Genomic DNA, 22,125 nt, shown 5'->3' on the forward strand with positions numbered 1-22,125 from the left:
TAGATCCAATTTGTTTTAAGTGATCTGCAATAGAATTTGCAGTGTTCATGATTTCTTTATCCACCTTAGCTCCCGCATTCCGATTTGAGCGGCTCCAGGCTCGCATACCTCGTGTTGATTTTGGGGTCTTTCCATTGGAACACCCTCCAGTTGTTTCTCCGTTGACTCGGTTACTCTCATTAACTTCCTCAAGTTCAGGGCTTTCCGTTTCTATGGAATCATTTGTAGTTCTCCGATTATACTTTCGCCAGATTCATCCACGACCTCAGCGCTGAAGTCATCCTCGTTGTCACTCGCTGGCAACGAAGAGCTCTCAACTGTTCCAGGTGACGTTGATCTCAGATTTGTGCTTGATGGTCTGTGTGCGATATGTGGATTGAGCCATTCCCAGTTTTGAAATTCTCTTGGCACTGCATCTCGCCCAGATCTAGAAGGTATCGCCTTCAACTGCTTCAGATAACGACCATACGCAGTTCTTAAGTTGCGGAATTTGACCTCCGCCTCCGCCGCCGATAAATTAAATTTCCCGCCGATTTTTCCTTAACTGTTAGCCTTTTTGTTTTTGTCCTTGAAATCCTTACTATTACGGTTGTAAACGCACTCATACCGCGCAACTTCTTTCATAAATTCCTCGTTAGTAACGTTACCATGTTCAATACCAGCCATGTTTAAAACAAATGCGCTTTGCTACAAACGAACATTCGGGCTTTGTGGTTTAGAGGCGTTGAATCATGGGTCAGAATTAAGAATATTATGGGATACGTTTCGATCGCAGATCGCAGAATTTTGGTTTGCAGACGATCGCAGACGATCGCAGAAGTGTGTTTCCATATGATCGCAGACTGCGATCGTCTGCGATCATATGGAAACCAGCCTTAAGCCGACTCAGGAATTCTCGGCTGGACGTCTCCTGACGGTGTAGATATCCATCAACAAAGGCTAAAAATATAACACAAAAGGTGTTTCGTATTCAGAAAAGTGTTAAAGCATTCAGGATCGATCGGATCGTACTGTGAAATTACGTTAAGCAGAAAAAAGTAGTTAATTTTTTTATTGAATGACCATATTTGGGGGGAGAGGAAGGAAAGTTTTTTCAGCTCTTTCGAAGAGAGATTTGTCGCCTTCAAGTTGGTAATTTTTTGCGGGAAAATGGTGATCACGTTCCGAAATGCGGCGGGTCTAATCTGCAGATCGCAGGTCGCAGGTCACAGGTTGCAGTCATTGTTTCACCAATACAGAAAGTATCCTAAACATTCTTAAAAGCTAACCTTAGGCCTAAAAACTTTTGTTTAGGCCTAATTAGGCGTAAGGTTAGCTTTTAAGAATGTTTAGGATACTTTCTGTATTGGTGAAACAATGACCTGCAACGTGTGACCTGCGACCTGCGACCTGCAGATTAGACTCGCCGTCCGAAATTCTGGTAAAAACGTGGACGAAGCTTACGGAATAAATTTGGTTGGCCTCTGTGGGGGGATTAATTGAGCAGTCTTCGTCTGGATGTCATGGATTTCTGTATTCATGTTTTCAAACGAGTTATGGAGGCAGTAGACAATGTTGACGTCGGGGAATTAGGTGCTGGAAGCCTTCCCGATATACAGGCTCACGCTCAAACGTTGAGGTAACATAATTGCTGTTAGGTTCAATTTCATGATATCAGGATATCATGACAGCAGCTAGGAAATTGATAAGTCTGTGATTAATATTAAATGTGCCTCCCTGTGACATGCTGGAAAATAAATTAGCCCGGAATGAAAATTTACACAGCTACAATTGGGCATTGTAAATTTCCCAGTTCCTCAGTTATCGAGTTCCGTAAGTATAAAACTTAAAAATGGTTTGCTTTAAAATCCGAAAAGAACCAATTCACCGTTGCTGTTGAGAAATGTGTATGCCAGGCAAAACAAGTTGCATCTCGGTAGCCTGAAAGTGAACTGACAAAATAATTTGCCTGTGTTTCAATTAACAAATACACCAATACATCACTAACGTTTCATGTTTAACCGGAGAATTAGGGAAGCAGATGTTCGAAGGTGTAATAGCTGTTGAGTTTTATTCCTCAGTTATCGAGTTCCATAAGTATAAAACTTAAAAATGGATTGGTTTAAAATCAGAAAAGAACCAATTCACCGTTGCTGTTGAGAAAAGTGTATGCCAGGCAAAACAAGTTGCATCTCGGTAGCCTGAAAGTTAACTGACAAAATAATTTGCCTGTGTTTAAAATAACAAATGCACCAATACATAACTAACGTTTCATGTTTAACCGGAGAATTATGTTCGAAGGTGTAATAGCTGTTGAGTTTTATTCCTCGGTTATAGAGTTCCATGAGTATAAAACTCAAAAATGGTTTGCTTTAAAATCAGAAAAGAGCCAATTCACAGTTGCTGTTGAGAAAAGTGTATGCCAGGCAAAACAAGTTGCATCTCGGTAGCCTGAAAGTTAAGAAATAATTTGCCTGTGTTTAAATTAAGAAATATACCAATACATCACTAACGTTTCATGTTTAACCGGAGAAATAGGGAAGCAGATGTTCGAAGGTGTAATAGATGTTGAGTTTTATTTCTCAGTTTAATCGAGTTCCATAAGTATAAAACTGAAATATGGATTGCTTTAAAATCAGAAAAGTACCAATTCACCGTTGCTTTGAGAAAAATGTATGCCTGGCAAAATAAGTTGCTTCTCGGCAGCCTGAAAGTTAAGAAATAATTTGCCTGTGTTTAAATTAACAAATATACCAATACATCACTAACGTTTCATGTTTAACCGGAGAATTATGTTCGAAGGTGTAATAGCTGTTGAGTTTTATTCCTCAGTTATTGAGTTCCATGAGTATAAAACTTAAAAATGGTTCGCCTTAAAATCAGAAAAGAGCCAATTCACCGTTGCTGTTGAGAAATGTGTATGCCAGGCAAAACAAGTTGCATCTCGGTAGCCTGAAAGTTAACTGACAAAATAATTTGCCTGTGTTTAAATTAACAAATACACCAATACATCACTAACGTTTCATGTTTAACCGGAGAATTAGGGAAGCAGATGTTCGAAGGTGTAATAGCTGTTGAGTTTTATTCCTCAGTTATCGAGTTCCATATAAGTATAAAACTTAAAAATGGATTGCTTTAAAATCAGAAAAGACCCAATTCACCGTTGCTGTTGAGAAAAGTGTATGCCAGGCAAAACAAGTTGCTTCTCGGTAGCATGAAAGTTAACTGACAAAATAATTTGCCTGTGTTTAAAATAACAAATGCACCAATACATAACTAACGTTTCATGTTTAACCGGAGAATTATGTTTGAAGGTGTAATAGCTGTTGAGTTTTATTCCTCAGCTATAGAGTTCCATGAGTATAAAACTCAAAAATGGTTTGCTTTAAAATCAGAAAAAAACCAATTTACAGTTGCTGTTGAGAAAAGTGTATGCCAGGCAAAACAAGTTGCATCTCGGTAGCCTGAAAGTTAACTGACAAAATAATTTGCCTGTGTTTAAAATAACAAATGCACCAATACATAACTAACGTTTCATGTTTAACCGGAGAATTATGTTCGAAGGTGTAATAGCTGTTGAGTTTTATTCCTCGGTTATAGAGTTCCATGAGTATAAAACTCAAAAATGGTTTGCTTTAAAATCAGAAAAGAGCCAATTCACAGTTGCTGTTGAGAAAAGTGTATGCCAGGCAAAACAAGTTGCATCTCGGTAGCCTGAAAGTTAAGAAATAATTTGCCTGTGTTTAAATTAAGAAATATACCAATACATCACTAACGTTTCATGTTTAACCGGAGAAATAGGGAAGCAGATGTTCGAAGGTGTAATAGCTGTTGAGTTTTATTCCTCAGTTATCGAGTTCCATATAAGTATAAAACTTAAAAATGGTTCGCCTTAAAATCAGAAAAGAACCAATTCACCGTTGCTGTTGAGAAATCCGTATGCCAGGCAAAACAAGTTGCATCTCGGTAGCCTGAAAGTTAACTGACAAAATAATTTGCCTGTGTTTAAATTAACAAATACACCAATACATCACTAACGTTTCATGTTTAACCGGAGAATTATGTTCGAAGGTGTAATAGCTGTTGAGTTTTATTCCTCAGTTATTGAGTTCCATGAGTATAAAACTTAAAAATGGTTCGCCTTAAAATCAGAAAAGAGCCAATTCACCGTTGCTGTTGAGAAATGTGTATGCCAGGCAAAACAAGTTGCATCTCGGTAGCCTGAAAGTGAACTGACAAAATAATTTGCCTGTGTTTCAATTAACAAATACACCAATACATCGATCACTAACGTTTCATGTTTAACCGGAGAAATAGGGAAGCAGATGTTCGAAGGTGTAATAGCTGTTGAGTTTTATTCCTCAGTTTTCGAGTTCCATAAGTATAAAACTTAAAAATGGATTGGTTTAAAATCAGAAAAGAACCAATTCACCGTTGCTGTTGAGAAAAGTGTATGCCGGGGAAAACAAGTTGCATCTCGGCAGCCTAAAAGTTAAGATATAATTTGCCTGTGTTTAAATTAATTTGAAATAAAGAGAATAAAGAAATAATTTTCCATTTTTTAATTGCATGATGCTGGCCGTTGTAAACCGTGTTTTAGAAAATATTTCAGATTGATTTACTGTGCCTCTGGACTATTTTGACACATCACTCAAAATTAATTTAAAGTAATTTGAGTTATTTGTCGTCATTAAAACTTTATGACGAAGTTGGCCCAACAAATGTGTCGAGATTAACACCTCTCTCTCCCTTTGTCTCTCGCTCTGCCTTTTTAGTGTGAGTCTTGTTACAACACCCACTGAGATTTTGGTAATTTTTTTTAACCTAAACAGCGGGGACCCACATTCCTGACCCAAGTTAAGCTCCTCATGCTTTCCTTTGTTTCAGTAATCCAATATTGGATGCAGGTCACGTGAGTAAAACGCTCTATACTATGTCCATGCAATTGCATTTTCACAAATCGAGCTATTTTTAGACGAGTTCTTAAATAAGATTTGGCTTGCACGAGTGATGATTCTCAATGCCATGTGAAACAGTTTCTCATGCAAGAGTTGTGATTCGCTTGAAAGGTCTTGTTTCTCGGGAAAATCAATCAAATTACTCTCCTAATCATGAGCTCCTGAGGAAATGCAGTTAACACAAGCTGAATGCAATCCTATAGTACTTGTAGGATGATAATATGTAATAAATATAGAATATATTGAATAAGCTTGTGAGAGAGTCGAGAGCGGGGAAATGGGTAGTTAGAGAGAGCGACCATCAAGATAGCCATGGTATCGAGAATTGTGCTCAATCGAGTTAGCTTCATCTGCGAAAAGCATTACCTTACGAGAACTTACCCATCTTTTATATCCGGGACTCTCTTTGTTATTTACACACACTTCTTCCTCTACGGCTTTCTGTATCATATTTGTCAACACTACTCCTAGAGTAATCCCTATCACTACCAATACAACGCCAATGATGACCGCAATGATCCCAGCGACTTTTTTGCTGCACATAGCAAGGTCTGCTTTGCAATTGGTGACCTTCTTGGCACTATCCTAGCTCACAGAGGGTGTAACTAAAAGAAAGAACAACATTGATACAAGCAGGGTAAATTCTCCAATTCTCCTGCCTATGTGTCTGTTTTTCTATATTGATAAATTGTTATGAATAATATCATTCAAAAGATTAAAGTGATGCTTGAACTTTTTAGGAAAGGTGTCTCAATTCAGATTCAGATTCGAACCCATGGCCCCTGCGACGCCGGTGCAATGCTCTACCAGCTATGAAACCACACAGTTGGAAGTATGTTTATTTGAAGTGATGTTCGCTCCTATAATGGCAATTTAAGTAAATTTTCAGTTCCCGTTGAAGCCCCATGGCCATGGATTTTTGACTGACTGGTGCATATATGCAACAATTTCTTAAATTATCCTGATAAATGCAAGAATTACTTTAATCTTTCGTCTATAACTCCCACTTCAAATAAATATTTCTTTCCTTCAATAGAGTGGTTTTCTATTGAGTGTCGAAAGTAATTATATAATTTATAATTACTTTGGTTTTGCATTACTTCACTCAGTGATTTGTTCAAAGTGCGCGTGCACATTTTCCCTCACTTTGTGCCGGCAACGTGTAATTACTTCGAGTTTTGATTGGTTTACTGGATGGTCTCCGTCCTTTTTGATTGGCCAAAGTAATTACTTTGGTTTTGGTTTTAAGACACTTATTTGAAAACCGCTCTAATCATATCATTCATTGTCCCTGACCCGAGATGTCGTCTCCGCTTCACGATTGGATTAAAAGGGAATGCATGGATGCTCTTGGCTGTTCTTTGAATAGGAAAAAAAAAAAGGGTTCATTGTTGTATGCTCACTGCGTTGTCGTCAAATCCTTAAATTTGGTAATTTCAAAAGTTGTTTTGTGGAGTACGGCAAAGAAATGTACTGAAATGCGTACCACACGTGCGAGACGATTATTTTTCCTTTTTAACCAATAATATTCTTGCTTTTGGCGTCTTAAACGTCCTTCAGGGAAGATATCTGTTTACAAACATTGCTTTTGTTATTTAAATGTACCAACCACAGAAACAAAAGACACTTTGTTTCGACAGCCAATGACAGTCAGGTTGGCACATTAATGACAATAAGTGACGTCAACGATATCTCTCTTATTGTTGGTGCAAACTGTAAGACATGTTGAGTCATTTTTGTTGAAGTCTCAAAAAATGTTTATGATATAGGTACTTTATTTGTCATGGGTATTTCTCACAAAATCTACTTCAATAACTGTTTTACAAAACTTGTTTATGCTGATTCATTCAGCTGGATCATTCAGTTTGAACGTAAAAATAAATATGAGGTTATTTCCTTTCCTATTTGCCTGATGTAAAAGATGCATGTGAAAAGTGTCTTCGTAAATTATTTATTGCATAATATCAGAATTACTTAAAGTGGTTTCCACAACGCTTTGAAAGATCGTTTAGTGATTTTGTAACTTCCTTACAAAATATTTAGCTGATATGATGTTCTAGGACAACTTAGTTCAGGTCTGTAGAAATTTGAATTCTAGGTTGTGACGGGTCTGAAGAAACCTTTACATTATGAAGTCGCCCTTTTTTCCCCAGAAAATTTTAAAGGACGTTCTCAACAAGAACACGAACGATATAAGATATAAATCTGCAAATTTTGCATCCAACATCACAGTTGACTATTACTCAGGTCGGTAAAATACTTCTTCAATGTGGTTTCGAATTTTCTAAGCACTTTTTCAGACTCGACTACTTTTCAGAAATATCCAGGAAATCTGTTCGGAAAAATGTCAAAAATCTTAGGGCGCCTCGAAAGTCTGTGTTCAAATATTCGAAAATTCTAGCCCACCTTTCTTCCGAACAGATATTTGCTCCTTGGGTGTCCCCGACGGAAGCCAATGCTTCCGTTACTAACACTAAATGGTGTTCGCAACTCAGTCTCTTTAGTTCGTTCAAAACGTTAAAAGCTCTACACTGAGACTGCTGTGTAAGGCATAGTACTGTGTTTTCATATGACCACCAATATGTTCTGTGAATGAAATACACCTGCACTTTGGCAATATGGTTTTAATCTCGTAGCTTTCGTAACTCTTGACCAATCCAAGAGACTGTTGTCAAAGTTACTACTCATATTTGGGCTAAATATGAGTAAATATGGGCCACGCTTCGAAAGCACTGATGAAACGATGATTGAGCAAAAAGTGGGAAAATCTCTGATGACAGGCAAATTTCCTCGCCCACCGTAACTGAACATATCTTAAACCTCAAAATCGGCCCGAATTAAAACTGTGTCAAGATATTGAACCGTGCAGTATTTGAATTTTCCGATAATAGTTGTTGTTCCTAAATGTTCAAAAGATCACGAGGATAGAATTTCGCAAAATTTCATATATAAATTATTTCAACATAGCCTAAACTCTTGTTTTTCACGGTGTCTAAATGGCTGACACTGAGCTATAGAAACTGTTTTAAGCTGCAAGCATTTAGTTGGGGATGCTTAAAGAACTAATGCGAGAAATATCTGAAAAAAATGGTAGAGAAAACCTTCATGGAAAAGAAAGCCTTCCTAGTTCAAAGACGAAATCAGTGAGAAACAGTAGCGATTTCAATTCCGATGAATGCTCGCTTCTTTAATTTCGCTCATTTTGCTTTTATATAATCTTTTTTGTCTGCCATGTTTTCTCAAACCCTTCAGCTGAATGGCTCCCCGCCGAGTTAAGTTGTTTTTGTCTCTCCGTTTTGAACTTTCCCCCACGTTAAATGAATGTTGGGTCGGTTTGTCCTGGCTGACATCATACTACAAACGCTCCTTTAGGCCTGTGAGCTTATGCCAAACCGAAAGATTCATTTCGTTTAAAGTAGAAAAAGCTGTAAGCAGATTTTTCTATAGAAAATCAGGCAAGCAAGCAGTAGCGGGAACTGCAATGTGAGATCGCACTTAACGCGAAGCCTACCTCACTATCACCCCAAGGAACGGAAAAAAGGGCATACAATACCAGCTTGCCAAACGAACTTCTGCGAACTTCTACCACATACATGCAACTTCTCGCCCGTCAACTTGACTTCAGGCAATTTTTGATGCCAAGATAAATGATATATTGTCAACTTCGAATTCACTGCACGCCTGATATAAGCTAATAGGGCATCATCTTTTATTTGATCACCTGCGCTTTTGACAGCTAAAATTGAAAGCAACTGATGTGCATGTGATTACAAGCGGGACTTTTGCATTTAAATTTAAAAACGAAGAAACAACAGCTCAGAAATAAAAATTGCAAATTTTAAGTTTTCCAATAACCGTCCTAGCTACCAACAGGTAAAAATTGATCAAAATATATCTTGCATGACACAAACGTTATTAGGAAGGATCGCAACTAGAAAAAATATGAACTTGAAAGCAAGAAAACGCAGTCTTGTGTAACAAAACGAGCCGCAGTGTTTTATCAGGTTTAAAAACACGAGGCGTAGCCGTGTTTTTAGAGGTAACCCAACTACAAGGGTTACCCTAGCAGAAGGGGTTTACAAGCAAAATTTAACTGGTAGGGTTACTCTACCACCCGGGACAACTTTGCGTGCTTGGTAACCGCCAGCATTGCAAACCCAATGAAAACCGCTAAAAAGTTGTCCCGAGTAGGCGAGTTGTCCCTAGCAGAGCGTTTACAAGGCAGCTAGGGTTACCTTGGAGCTAGGGTAACCCAAGCACTCAGATAGGGTTACCCTTGCGCCAGGGTAACCCTAGCTGCCTTGTAAACACGCCAATGAAAAAAAGAAGATGAAATATGTGAGTGCTAGGGCAACCCTCTTGCTAGGGTAAGGGTTACCCTACCTGCTTGTAAACAGGGCCTAAAAGCATTGCCACAAAGAGCGTGTCCCTCGGGAGTCCCAACAAAGTTTTAAATGCGATGGGAATACATTAGCATACAAGAAATACCAGCCCTCATTACTCCGTATTCTTTATACAAGAATTCCAATGAGGAATATTTTAGCATATGCAGGTGACCAAGTGACGTTTTATCGACGTTTTAATAGGCTGTTAACGTTAGGGTCATGAATTAATAGTGAGTTTTTGAAAACAACCTGATGTATTTAAGGTGTAAGGAGCCAGTAGGAGGAATTTGAACCAGTTGTTAGCAACTTGCGACTAGGACGATTTTATAGAGCCCGCAGCCAACCCAGCTGGACACATTGTTCATTCAGGTTCTAGCTAGATAAGCGACATAGCTCTCCAGTTAGTTCTAGTAGCTCAATGGCTAGAGCATACGACAGGTCATATCGGTCGTCGGTTCGAAATCCTGTCTATAGTCTACCATGCCTCAGATTCTTCAGTTGCCTTTTCACCCGTCGCCAAGCAACCCGGCAATACAATCTACTTTGCTGAAGCAATTGCAAGAAAACGAGAGCTTTTGAAGGTTATAATTCGAGTAAAGTTCTTATGGAATCTATTAACACAACTCAGGACAAAATGACATACGGTTAGAATCATTTGCAAGTCCAAAAAGCTAAAATGCCCTTTTCTGAGAGAAGAAGATTCAGTAATGTGGACGACTTTGGTCAGCTGAAGGCGAAGAAACGCTCGACTCCTTTATACACCAATAAGGAGTTAAAGAAACGACGGCGCCTAAGATTACGACAACGCCCCAAAATAATAATTGCATTGGTTAAAGAGGAAAAAGAGTCGTGCTCACGCGCGGCACGCAATCTAACACATATTTTTGCGGTTCTCTGCGTACTGACAACGTTGTCATATCAACTGGAGGCTTTGACGACGACATGGGAAAACTAATGCGATCCTTTCATTCTCTATTTTTCTATTCCTCTGAAACGTGAACGGCTGATATTTTTTACAGGTCACAGGTCACAGGACACTGTTTTACTATCACAGAAAGTTTCCTTAACATACGTAAGGCTTATCTTAGGCCTAATTACTGTTTCTGTTTTGGTAAGACAATGACCTGTGGCTTGTACAAAATACCTGCCGAAACGCGGAGCAACTCAATTCCCTTTGAACCGAAGAGAATTAAAATCAGTCCTTCATGTACAAATGCACGAAACACGATCATTACGTAACAGCTATGAACTAGTAAACCAACTTTCAAAAAGTCATTAGGGAACTTAAGCAACGACAACGGCGACGGCAACGAAAACATCACAAATGTGCATATTTAGTAGGCAAAAACAATAGCTTTGCACGCCCTGCACGTGCGTTTTTCACTTTTGTCCATTTCTTTGCCGTCGTCAGCAAAACAGCAACGTGAATTGGTCAAATTTTTGGTTTTAAGGAGAACGTCAGCACTTGACGATAAAGTTTCATTTTCTCCCCTAAATTAAGCGCCGTTACGACCAATGTCATTTTTGAGGAACTATCACACCCTTGTCATATAGAAGGGTTCACATGATTACAAAGTGATTACAATGACGCGAATTTATATTTTGAGATGACGTTGTCGGTGCCGTCGCCGACGTCGTTGCTTAAGTTAAGGAGCTTAAGATCTACGACGACGACGTTGTCGAAAACGCCAGAAAACAATGATATCATTGGTTAAAAGAGCATAAATAATCGTGCTGCACGTGCGGCACGGATTTTAGCTCATATTTTTGCGGTTCTCTGCATGACGACGACGTGAAATCACTATATTTTAGGCTTTGACGACAACGTTAGCATGCAACAGAGAATCTTTCATTCTCTATTTTCAGTCTGAAACCGGTCGTACCAATTTACTTTTAGGATACTTCGCCCACATTGTACGACGTGAACAAGAGGAAATAATCACGAAATACTTCTACTAGAGCAAAGTCTATTTTGAGGTGACGTTTTCGTCGACGTCGCCGTCGTAGATCTTAAGCTCCCTGTTCCCTATTAAGCAACGACGACGGCGACGGCGACGGCAACGAAAACCTCATCTCAAAATATAAATTCACGTTGTTGTAATCACTTCGTAACTACTTCAGCCTTTTTAATATGACTAGGGTGTGGTAGTTCCTCAAAAATGACACTGGTCGGAACGGCTCATAATGCCTTAAATTTGGTTATTTCACGTTGCTGTTTTGCTGACGACGGCAAACAAAAGGACAAAAGTGAAGAGCGCAAGTGCAAGGCGTGCAAAGCTAGTTGTTTTTGCCCACCAAATATGCAAATTTGGGACGTTCTGGTTGCCGTCTTCGTTGCCGTTGCTTAAGCTTCCTATTAAGGTTCTATGACGGCAAGGTTGACGAAAAGGTCACCTCAAAATATCACTTTGCACTATTCGTAAGTCTGGTACGATTATTCCATCTCGCTCGCGTGGTACAATGAGGGCGAAGTACCCTAAAAATAAATTGGCACGAGCGGTTGTGTTATGTTGAAACCCGAAACATGGGGTCTTTTTAATGAGGTTTCCAAACGTGAAATGAGCGGACTGTGCTGAAAATTCTTCACTTAGTTTGATTTTCAGTCGCAGCAGTTACTGAAACAAAGCGAAGCCAGAAATACTTGTTAAACAGACCAAACTGTAACAAGCGATTTAAATCAGCGACCACGTCGGACACCACTCCTCCACCGGCTCAAATTTACAGTTTTCCTTCGAATTTTCCCGTACCAGCTGCTTTGGTTTGTCGAGGTGATATCACAAGCAACATGGGAGTTTTTTAAGCTACAGTGGAAAGATTACCAAGTAGCAACTGCCGTAAATGCTAAGAATCTAGCACTTTGACTCCCCACTCTCAATCTATAGTTACTGAATTTTGGCAGCAAAGACGTTACGATTGATTCAGCATTGCAATAGCTAGAGAAGTTATTTCATTTCTAAGAAGAACGTGGTTTGTGAGAGGTACGTGTTTAATTCTTGTTTGCAAACGCCTGGAGAAGCAGTTGACAGCTATGTCCATAGACTGAGAAAGCTTGCGTCGTCATGTGCATAATTATGCATTTGGAACATTGACTGAAGAAATTATCCGTACGGGCTAGTCATGGGAATTCAAAATAAAGGCACAAAAGCTAGATTGCTGAGAAAAAAATATTTGCTAACTTCTAGATAAAGCTTTTGATTTGTGAAAATCAAGTGAGATAACTAACAAACAGCTGAAGCCGTTACAGCCTTCTGAGAAAGTTTAACAGTGAAGTGCTACACTTGATGAATGTGAAACCAAAACCAAAATCTAGCAAGAAACCACGTAAACCTCAAAATCAGAAGACATCACCAAATCCTCTGGCTAGAAATTGGAAATGTAGGTTTTGCGGTCAGTAGAGTATCATTCTGAAGAATAGAAGAGATCACTACAATCAAAGGGTGTGGCAAACAGTTGATGTCCAGTATTTCATTCGTAGTAGAAGGAAAGTACACAGAGCAGCTTACATGTCAATTAGACACAGGTAGTACTTGTAATGGGATTAGCTAGAGAGATTTGAGAAACTTATTACAGGATGGGAATCAACCCCCGAACAAGTCTAATGTCCAGTTAAAGGTGTTTGATGGCACCTCAATGCAGCATGTTGGCGAGACGACTCTCACAGTTGACGGAAGTGGCAAGCTTCATGAACTCAATTTTCAAGTGGTGAAGAGCTTGTAAGCAGTTAGGACTTCTCAAATTAGAGATAGCTCCTGTAGAGTCCATTCATGTCCTACAGATTGGTAACCTGACCAAGCAGTATATTCTGTCACACTATACAAAGATGTCCTTGAAGGTCTACTGTAGGCCATCTTGGGAATACATCCATTATCACTGATCCTAGAGTCAAGGCAGTACAATGACATAACTATTGTCCAGTATCGGTTGACCTGAGAGACAAAGCTAAGGCCAAGCTTGATGACCTGGAGAGAAAAGGAAGTGGAGAAAGTCCTGGAACCAAACGAATGAATAAGCAGCGTGGTAGTGGTAACAACCCCTGACAAGGTCAAAATATCTTTCTTGATCCTAAATTTCTTAACAAGGCAGTTATCCGCTCAACGTATCATTAAAAAATGCCCACTCTAGAGGATTTGCTGCCTAAACTTGGTAAGGCCAAAGTTTTTAGTACTGTAGATACCAAAGATGGATTTTACCAAGCTGAATAAGACGAAGGCAGTCTTAAAACGACCTTTTGGACTTCTTTTGGTCACTGCAAATACCTAAGTTTGTCTATAAATAAGTTTGCCCGGGTTGCAGTCGTTAGAGATTGCACACTAGTGATAGGATATGGAGAGACTGATATTCAAGCAAACAAAAATCATGATGCGAATCTTGGCTCCTAGAGCAAGCGTGCAAGTAAGGTCAATGCCCACTTAAACAGAAGCAAAATGAATCTCAAAAAGTCGCAAGTCAAGTTTATGGGGACTTTTGATCACCACCGATCTAGAATGGGTTGAAGCCGTTCAGGAGATGCCGAAGCAGACATCAAAGAAATTACTTATCGAAGTTTCCAACAAGAGTATCTGAAGTTGCTTAGCCATTGAGATAAATGACCAAGACAGAAGCAAAGTTTGTTTGGTCCAAGCAGCAGGAGTAAGCCTTCCAGGAAAAGCGAGAGCTAGTAGTCCAGCATCCTGTACGTGCACAAGTATTATGAGCTGCACAAGGAAGTAACGGTCCAATGCGATGCGAGTGAGTATGGATTAGGAGCAGCGTTACTTCAAAATGGGCAACCAGTCGAGTTTCCCTCAAGGAACTTGTCACAAACTGAAAGACAATAAACACAGATAGAGAAGGAATGTCTGGCTAGTTTCTTTTCCTGCTGAGGCTCTAAAGATGCAAGCCTGGGGCGCAGATGTTTGTGGCCTATCATTTGTCTAGAGCTACACTAGCAGTCAAGGAAGAGATGACCGACAATTTTCAAGTTTTTGCTCTTGAACTTGAACTCACTCCATTTGATTTCATCAAAGTGTCTCTGATCCAGAAAGGCTAGCACAGCTACATAGATGCACTGCTCAAGACGTTGTCCTAGAAACCATCAAAACTACAGTCTTAACAAGATGGCTTGCGAAAAGAGACTGTGCACTGGAGTTACCGCGATGAGATTTCACTCCACAATAACTGTCTGATGTTGAAGAGCCAGAGAGTGATAATTCCTAAAGTCCTACGTCCAGAAATGCTTTAAAAGATACATTCTAGTCATCAATTGCAAGGAATTGCTTCACGTTTACCAGAGGCTAAAGATGCAGTGTACGGGCCTGGTATGAGTGCTGAAATCAAAGCCCTAGTTGAAAGGTGCCACATTTGTGCCGAGTTTCATACCAGGAATTCTCGTTAGCTGATGCAATTAATAATTAATGCCATCAGAACCCAGACCAGAGTAGCCACCGAATTAAGGGTTCACTGTAGAAAGAAAGGATTATCACACAGTCGTCGATTACAACTCGGATTTTGTTGAAGTGAGTGAGCTTGAGGACACCACAGCACCAATCATTCAAGTACGTAAAGAACATTTCAGCAGACAAAATGTTCCACACACGGCTGTTTCAGATAATGGTCCTCAATTCATCAATCAAGAATTTCACGAGATTTAAGTCTTCTTGAATTAAACCATGTTACTTCGGCTAAAGCTAATGGAAAAGTGGAATCCTTTGTCAAGGTTGTGAAACAGTTGTTCAAGAACACTGCCCGCGACGGTAAAGACACTAAGTGGTCAGTTAGCTCTGTTAAATTACAGAAACACACCGACAGAAGGGGTAGATGCAACACCAGCTCAGAGACTCGTGTCCCACAGGACCTTGAACCCACACTGTCAATTCTACTCCTTCCTGAAGTCGTTCAAAATTCTGTAGAGAACATATCTCTACTGTTCTGGATCGGTCAAGGCTTGAATCTCACTCACACGATTTCTCACAAATGGCTTAGACCTCCAGCTCTGTCCACGGATCCAGTACAATACGTCGAATCTATCAGACCAAAAGCTCCATTTTTCTTTCTTTATGCCAAGCTTTTGGCCAACGGTTTGACTCAGCTTAAGTCCCAAAATGGCAGCTATTAACTCTAATAGAGGTATACTGATGGTCTGCAGGGGTGCAACGCGTGATCTTGACACACCAAGACGAAAGCTTATGGTTTCATCCTCATAAACGTGTCTGAAGTACGAAACCGCTCCATATGCCTCTTGAAATGAGTCAACAAAGGTGTGCAAGATCACTTCCTTTACTGCAGCTGGAGTTCTCATACATCGGGGAATCCGAATTTTTACTAGGGCACAGATTTCTTCAAACCACCTGGATGCTTTAAGTGATAGGTTCACGCTGACTGGCTCGTCCCAAACCACACCGCTTGCCCAAATCTCTTGAAGTACAACCTTAGCACGCACTGTATATGGAGACAGGAAACCCAAAGGGTTAAACAAGGCTGCTGCCTTCTTTAAAAAACTGGGTTTGGAATAGACATGCTTTTCAGGGGATGGATTAAATAAATTTGAAACTTGCATACATCATCCATAGGGCACCACAGGACTCCCAGGGTTTTGGTGGGCGGTAGTTCACCCCGGTCCAGATCAACTTCTGTAGCACATTCCGATGATGGAATAAACTGTAACACCTCTGGCTCGTTTGACAACCACTTTCTAGGGTACATTCCCGCAGAGATCCACAGCCGTGACAGCTGGTTGTACAATTCTACTGCTGTCTTCACATCTCTTTGATATAGCACATTAAGGCTACAGGGTCATGGCGAAATCTGAGTAGCACCTCAAACAAGTCATTCTGTAGTTTAGGTTATTGAAGCACAACGTCATTTAAGGACATATCGTTAAATTTTGCAGAGGCATCAAAGACTATACGGGTCTTGGTTGTTGCTTTTCTGGCCTCAATATCGGGAAGTGGGGTAAATACCAGACTTGATCTGGGATAGAAATCTAGCACTTCACATTACCCTCTATTCAGTTAACTCTGTTTAAAATATAAGTGCTACACGGCCAACGTTTGTATAAACGTAACCTTTCCTTGTACTTGTACATGTTTATTGCCGTGACTTTAACATCTTCAGTTCTCACGGCCTGCTCCCGTCTGACCTTGTAGCTCAGTCGGTAGAGCGGCGGAGATCTAACCCGAAGGTCGTGGGTTTAATTCGCACCTTGGTCAGAGTTTTTCTCTGTCCTTGTGTGGGCCCATTTCCATCAGTAAGGCTAACGCTCACATGGCTCATATGGGATAGAAATCTAGCACTTCACATTACCCTCTATTTAGTTAACTCTGTTTAAAATATAAGTGCTACACGGCCAACGTTTGTATAAACGTAACCTTTCCTTGTACTTGTACATGTTCATTGCTGTGACTTTAACATCTTCAGTTCCCACGGCCTGCTCCCGCCTGACCTTATAGCTCAGTCGGTAGAGCGGCGAAGATCTAACCCGAAGGTCGTGGGTTCAATTCCCACCCTGGTCAGAGTTTTTCTCTGTCCTTGTGTGGGCCCATTTCTCTCAATAGGGCTAACGCTCACATGGTTCTTATGGGATAGAAATCTAGCACTTCACATTACCCTCTATTCAGTTAACTTTTGATCTGGCTTGACTTCTTCAGGAGGGACTTTATGGATTTATCTTTTGTCTTGATAGGATTGGATGGATCTATTCACTTGTTTTTAGGCTTCACCAAACTCTGGGGACCGCTTTAGGTCTTTCACAGTGCTTTGCAGATGAGGGAAAGGCCATGCTGTAGTTATCACGTAATAAGGCATTGTCCCATTACCAAGGCATTCCAATAGAGTAGTTGCCGTCAGCAAATGTCACGGACTTACAAACTGTATCTATTGCAAACTTCTCATAGGAATTGACAATCAGAGTTTCTTTAGGTTCCTCTATGTCTCAGTAGCGGCGAACAAGACTACTTAAGGCTTGTGCATCATTCAGAAAGAACGTGAAGGTTGTCCGAGTTCTCCCGGTCGGTACGTCTGGGTTAACAATGCAAGTCCACTCCAACGCAGTTAATCTAGCTATAGGCTCTGCTGGCTTTCCCTTCACATCTTCTAATGAGTACAGTAAATCAGCCTGATCCACACCAATCAGCAAGTCTACGGTGGGTCTGGGTCCTACTGCCGGAAACGTGATGCTCTTAAGATGCTCCCACTCGTCCTTTTGCTTACTCCAATCCACAACTCTCATATCTTCGGTGCCCTTTTCAATTGTGTACCCAGAAGCTAGTAGTTTGGATACTTTTCCATCAGAACTGCTGATCGCCAATTCAACTGCTGATGTGTCCAACTTTTCCTGGTTGTCGTTCGGTACATGAACTGTATGTTCGTGTGGGGTGCCTTCAAGTCCCAGTGCTGCCGCAATGTTGCTAGTCAAGTATGTCCTACTTCTGGCCTCATCGAGGAGTGCGTTTACTTTTAGCCTTCGTTTAGCATTGATCACAAAGACAGGAACCGTTCTCAATGCTGAAAACAGCTACGGTGGCACAGGGCCTGTTCCTGTGTTGTCTGTGTGGGTTCTCTCATTTGACTCCCCCTCAGTGATGGCATTGGCTCTTGATGCATTATATGAATTGGCTTCGTTAGCTACCAATGCTTTCTTTTGGATGTTCATCATCAATCCGCAGACCCTGCTTCTGAAGCATGCTTCTCTACGGTGTCCATTACTGAGAAATCTAAAACACAGTTTATCCTCTTTAGCTATGTTCCATCTGTCATCTACTGACATCTCCTTAAAGTTTTCACAGGCCCACAAACCATGAGATTCCTTGCAGGCCTTGCATATCTTCACATATCTCTTCTTGTGGTCAGGGACTTCTTTGGCAAGGAATGCTCTCTCTTTTATGGACACACTGAGTACACGTGTTATTGTTTCAGACGCTGTGGTCAAAAACTCTGAATCTATGTCAATAAACTCTCTTAAAGTCCTTACACTCTCAACTCTACGGTTGTCACAGACCCACTGCTTATACTTGGCCAGAGGATTCTTGTTGAACTTGCGTTGTATAGTGATATAGAGGAACCCACTACCAAGCTCTGCTTCCTGGTTGGCATTTGTAAGGTGATGAATGCACAAAACTACTCGAGGGATACACTGAGGCTGCACCATTTAAAGTAATGGACGTTGATGAACACAAGTTTGGAACTGATGATTGAGTGGAGAGTTGACGTAGCGTAGTCGACTGAGTTCTTGAACTACTATTTCGTTTCAGTCTGTTCCTCTGAGCTTTTCTCTCTAACGTTTACAATGTTCTCAATTACTGCCGACTCACCTTCTTAAGGTTGTTTTTTTCGTTACTGTTCTTTAGGCAATGATCCCCGCTCCACTTTTCTCTGACTTTCTGCATGTGTTTCCTCTCAACTCGTGTAATACTTTCGTGAACTCCCGTTCTCGCGTAATAATTTCTTGTTCATGGTGCTCCGATCACTCTTTGATTGTAGATTATCCGTTCGGTGCTGCCCTGGAAGCGCTTAGGATATCACCCTGAGTGGAACCGCCGTTTAGATATCCTGTTACAAGCCTTTCAATGTGGCTGAAATCTTCCTCCATCTTTTCAAGTTCGAGTGCTACGGCGGCAAGTCTCGATAAGTGTCCAACAGTCTCATAATGTGTTTCTAAACTCTCGACTGAACTAATTCTTCAAAAGCCACAGAAAGAAGACTCAAACGTTCCATCAACTGCATTTTCGAAGCCCTTCCTCCCTCCAAAGTCATCATTTACTTTGTTTTGGTTCTTGTTTAAGCTGTTTTTGTACTGCACTTTGTCCTTTTTAAGTCGTTCGGCCGTCTCGTGTTCGGTTACAAACACATACGAATCCCATTAAAATTAAGCCGAATCAACTTAGAAACCTCGCTCTGCTACCAGTTGTTCTCCAGGATTATGGGTTCAGAACTATGACTCCACAATTAAGTCGATGAAACTGGAACGATTTTATTTTATCACACTCGAAAACAAAGTACAAACTTCAAGACCTCCGTCGCACCGGTATCACGAGGTCACGGTTCATACCCCGTTGAAGACTTGTATTTTTCAGGCTTCCCTAAGCAGTTGCTATGATTGCGTCCATAACTACGATGATCATAGCTTTACGTGACTTAATATCCGAAGTTTAGTATATTATTCATTTCATATATCATTTTGTTCAATAATTATTATTGTTCAAAAAATTACCTTGAAGCATGATCTGTGGAAAGCATCTGTTTTTGTTTCGTAAAATTGGCTGCCACTAAGACCGACAAAAATTAGAAAAAGATCGAGGGATGTCCGAAAACAGACGTAAGTACTGAACAAGAATTAGTCAACGAATTTTAATAGGCTTCAAAAGGCCTACAAAGGCAAGTAAGCTCACCACAAGAAAGATGAACTGTCACAATGCAAGTACGTGTAGCTAGCTTGTTGATCATTTTAGCGCTTACGGACAAGAATCACGTCATGATTTCTCTCTTCATATACAACGTTACGCTGGTCAATTAAGAGCCATTTTCCGAAAAAAAGATCCAATCTTCCCAAAGAAGCAAGGAAATATCCACTCAAAAAGTGAAAAACTACTTGTCGCCGTTGTGAATATCCCAGAGTGCACCACAAAAACAGGTGCAAATGTATTAATTCACATGGGAGAGGAGTGACAAAATTGCAAAAATCAATCCACAAAAAGCTGAAAATTTTAATTTTAAAATCCCGTGGTGACCCTTATTATTATTTTTATTTTAGTTTGAGGCTCTTTGAGTTCGGGATTGATTTGTGGATCCGTGTAAAATTGATAAAGAGCGTTTTTTGTGACTCCACTGGAGGGCTGTCAGCCTCAAAAATGGCTCTGTGTTCACGTTTTTGTGATAAAAACCACATTTACATGATCATCCGGTTGCAATTTCCTATTTATTTTAAATATCTTTTCCGTTCCTTTTATTAACGTTTGTGCCGATAACAACTGAAAAAAACTTACGTTTCTTTGTTTAAGCAAAAAAAATTAAAATTTTAAGTGGTCACTTTTTCAAAAATCAAACCATATATCTCCAGAAAAAGTAGGATTATGCCCTACTTTCATTTAACATTCCAAAAACCTAAACTAAGATCTACTTCTCTGCGTAATCATTCCCCGGGAAAAAAATTCTTCTCCGTATTATGTGGCGCCGTCCTTAATAGTGAGACACGAAACAATAGCCAAAATTAAAAGTGTTGATGTTGCCGATAAAATCCGTCCTCAGGTTGAATCCGTTTACGCCTAGGTTAAATTGGTGATACTTATTTTACTTATATTGAATACACACTCAGATGAATTTAAGAAACTTTTTTTGGAGCCTAAATTAAGCCTAGAGAAAATTCGGGTCAGGTTAGGATTAGTTTTAGTTATAATACATGGAGGTCAATTGACTCAGTATTATACTAGGAGTTCTCATTGAAAAGTGAGTCCTGCCGTTGGTAGCCTGTTTGTATGTGAATATGACAATGGGAACTTCGGCGAAAATATAACTAATTTTATCTCCAAAAAAACATGGTTACAGATAATTTTGAAATTCGTCTAATGCATGTGCATGTGAATCAAATAGGTACAAAAAATTTGGATTTTTTCATAACAGCCATCACATAACCATCAAGCACTAACATTGCATTTGGACTATCTGAAAATGCATTAATCAAAACCTGCTTCAGTAAGCCAAATGGCCCTTCGCCACAAAATGAGCGATCGATGCGCCCTTGGTCAAATTTGCTGTCGTTTAAACAGTACTCAAAATTGTTCTGAGAGGTTTCCACCTCTGGCAACTCGTTTATTAAAGGACTATTGGTATCGGATACCATTTTATTAGTTAGTGCATGTACGTTCATGCGATCTCCATGACATAAGATGTCAGGAATCGACCGAATCCGATCGCCGATTGAAAAGCAAAGCTGCAAGTGACATAAATGCACACTGTCGGCCTCTAGAGTGCGCATTGAAAGCTTCATGACCTTGATGAATGCTTCCTCGAATAGAAATAATCATAATAGATCGGCAAAAGCGATCAAAGAAAAGTAAAAATCCGCAACTTACCTGTAAAGAGCGTAAACCTCGACTCTTCCGCTGCGAGCACACACAAATTTCCGCTGAGCGAGCACATGTGAACTTCATCTGTCACAGTGACACAGCTGCTGACTGGCTAGACCAGGGCCATATAAGAAGATTCCTGATAGGCTGTTTCTTAATGCGAAGGATGGAACGATGAGTCGATGGAAACAAAATTCTCAATTGCTTCAAGAATATGAAGGCTGCCTATCGACAGCAATAAGAGCAAATAACGAAATTAAGAACTGTGTTGGGTTGAGCATGTTCGTCGTTGTAGTGTATACTGAGTGGTGAAGACATAGAACTATAGAGATCTGGAGGGTCCAAGTCCGCTTACTGGTAAATGCATAGTACCCTTACCATGTTGTAATACTCACTCAGATGAACCCTAACCCTAAACCTAACCCTAACCTTTACAACATTGACCGAGGAAAAATAAACGCTGTTGTTTTCCTAGACCTAAAAAAAGCTTTCGATACGGTTAATCACGAGATCCTTTTATCGAAATGAAATAATTACGGCATACATGGCATTTCTTACAACTGGTTTAAGTCCTATTTGGACAACCGCACTCAAAAGTGTTCCATTAATGGATCACTTTCTAAAACTTGCTCACTAAGTTGCGGCGTCCCTCAAGGGACTATTTTGGGTCCATTGTTGTTTTTGCTATATATCAATGATCTGCCAAACTGTCTAACGAATTGTGTGCCATGGATGTACGCAGATGACACCCACCTAACATATGCG

The 22,125-nt window shown here is 40.2% G+C and overlaps 2 protein-coding genes and 1 pseudogene across 3 annotated transcripts in view; all 3 read right to left on the bottom strand.

The window, feature by feature from the left end:
- LOC138027747 (uncharacterized) overlaps positions 1–666 on the bottom strand; it is a 927-nt pseudogene extending 261 nt beyond the window's left edge.
- Positions 1–21,389, bottom strand: part of LOC138026734 (sensory neuron membrane protein 2-like) — a 40,592-nt gene extending 19,203 nt beyond the window's left edge. Inside the window, exons 1-2 of one of the 2 annotated variants that reach the window (XM_068874187.1) lie at positions 21,367–21,389; positions 5,319–5,542 (exon numbers count right to left, since the gene is read on the bottom strand). In XM_068874187.1, the coding sequence (XP_068730288.1) occupies positions 5,319–5,480 (162 nt within the window). In that variant the 5' untranslated portion in view covers positions 5,481–5,542; positions 21,367–21,389. Of the gene's footprint in view, positions 1–5,318; positions 5,543–8,448; positions 8,621–21,366 lie in introns of those variants that run through there. The other variant, XM_068874186.1, reaches the window with a different exon arrangement.
- LOC138025568 (uncharacterized) lies at positions 15,222–15,857 on the bottom strand. Its single transcript, XM_068872757.1, has one exon. The coding sequence runs from the start codon at positions 15,855–15,857 to the stop codon at positions 15,222–15,224; it is 636 nt and encodes a 211-aa protein (XP_068728858.1).
- Positions 21,390–22,125: the final 736 nt, after the last annotated feature.

This window comes from Montipora capricornis, chromosome 12, assembly GCF_036669925.1.
Source record: "Montipora capricornis isolate CH-2021 chromosome 12, ASM3666992v2, whole genome shotgun sequence".
Classification (NCBI taxonomy): Eukaryota; Metazoa; Cnidaria; class Anthozoa; order Scleractinia; family Acroporidae; genus Montipora; species Montipora capricornis.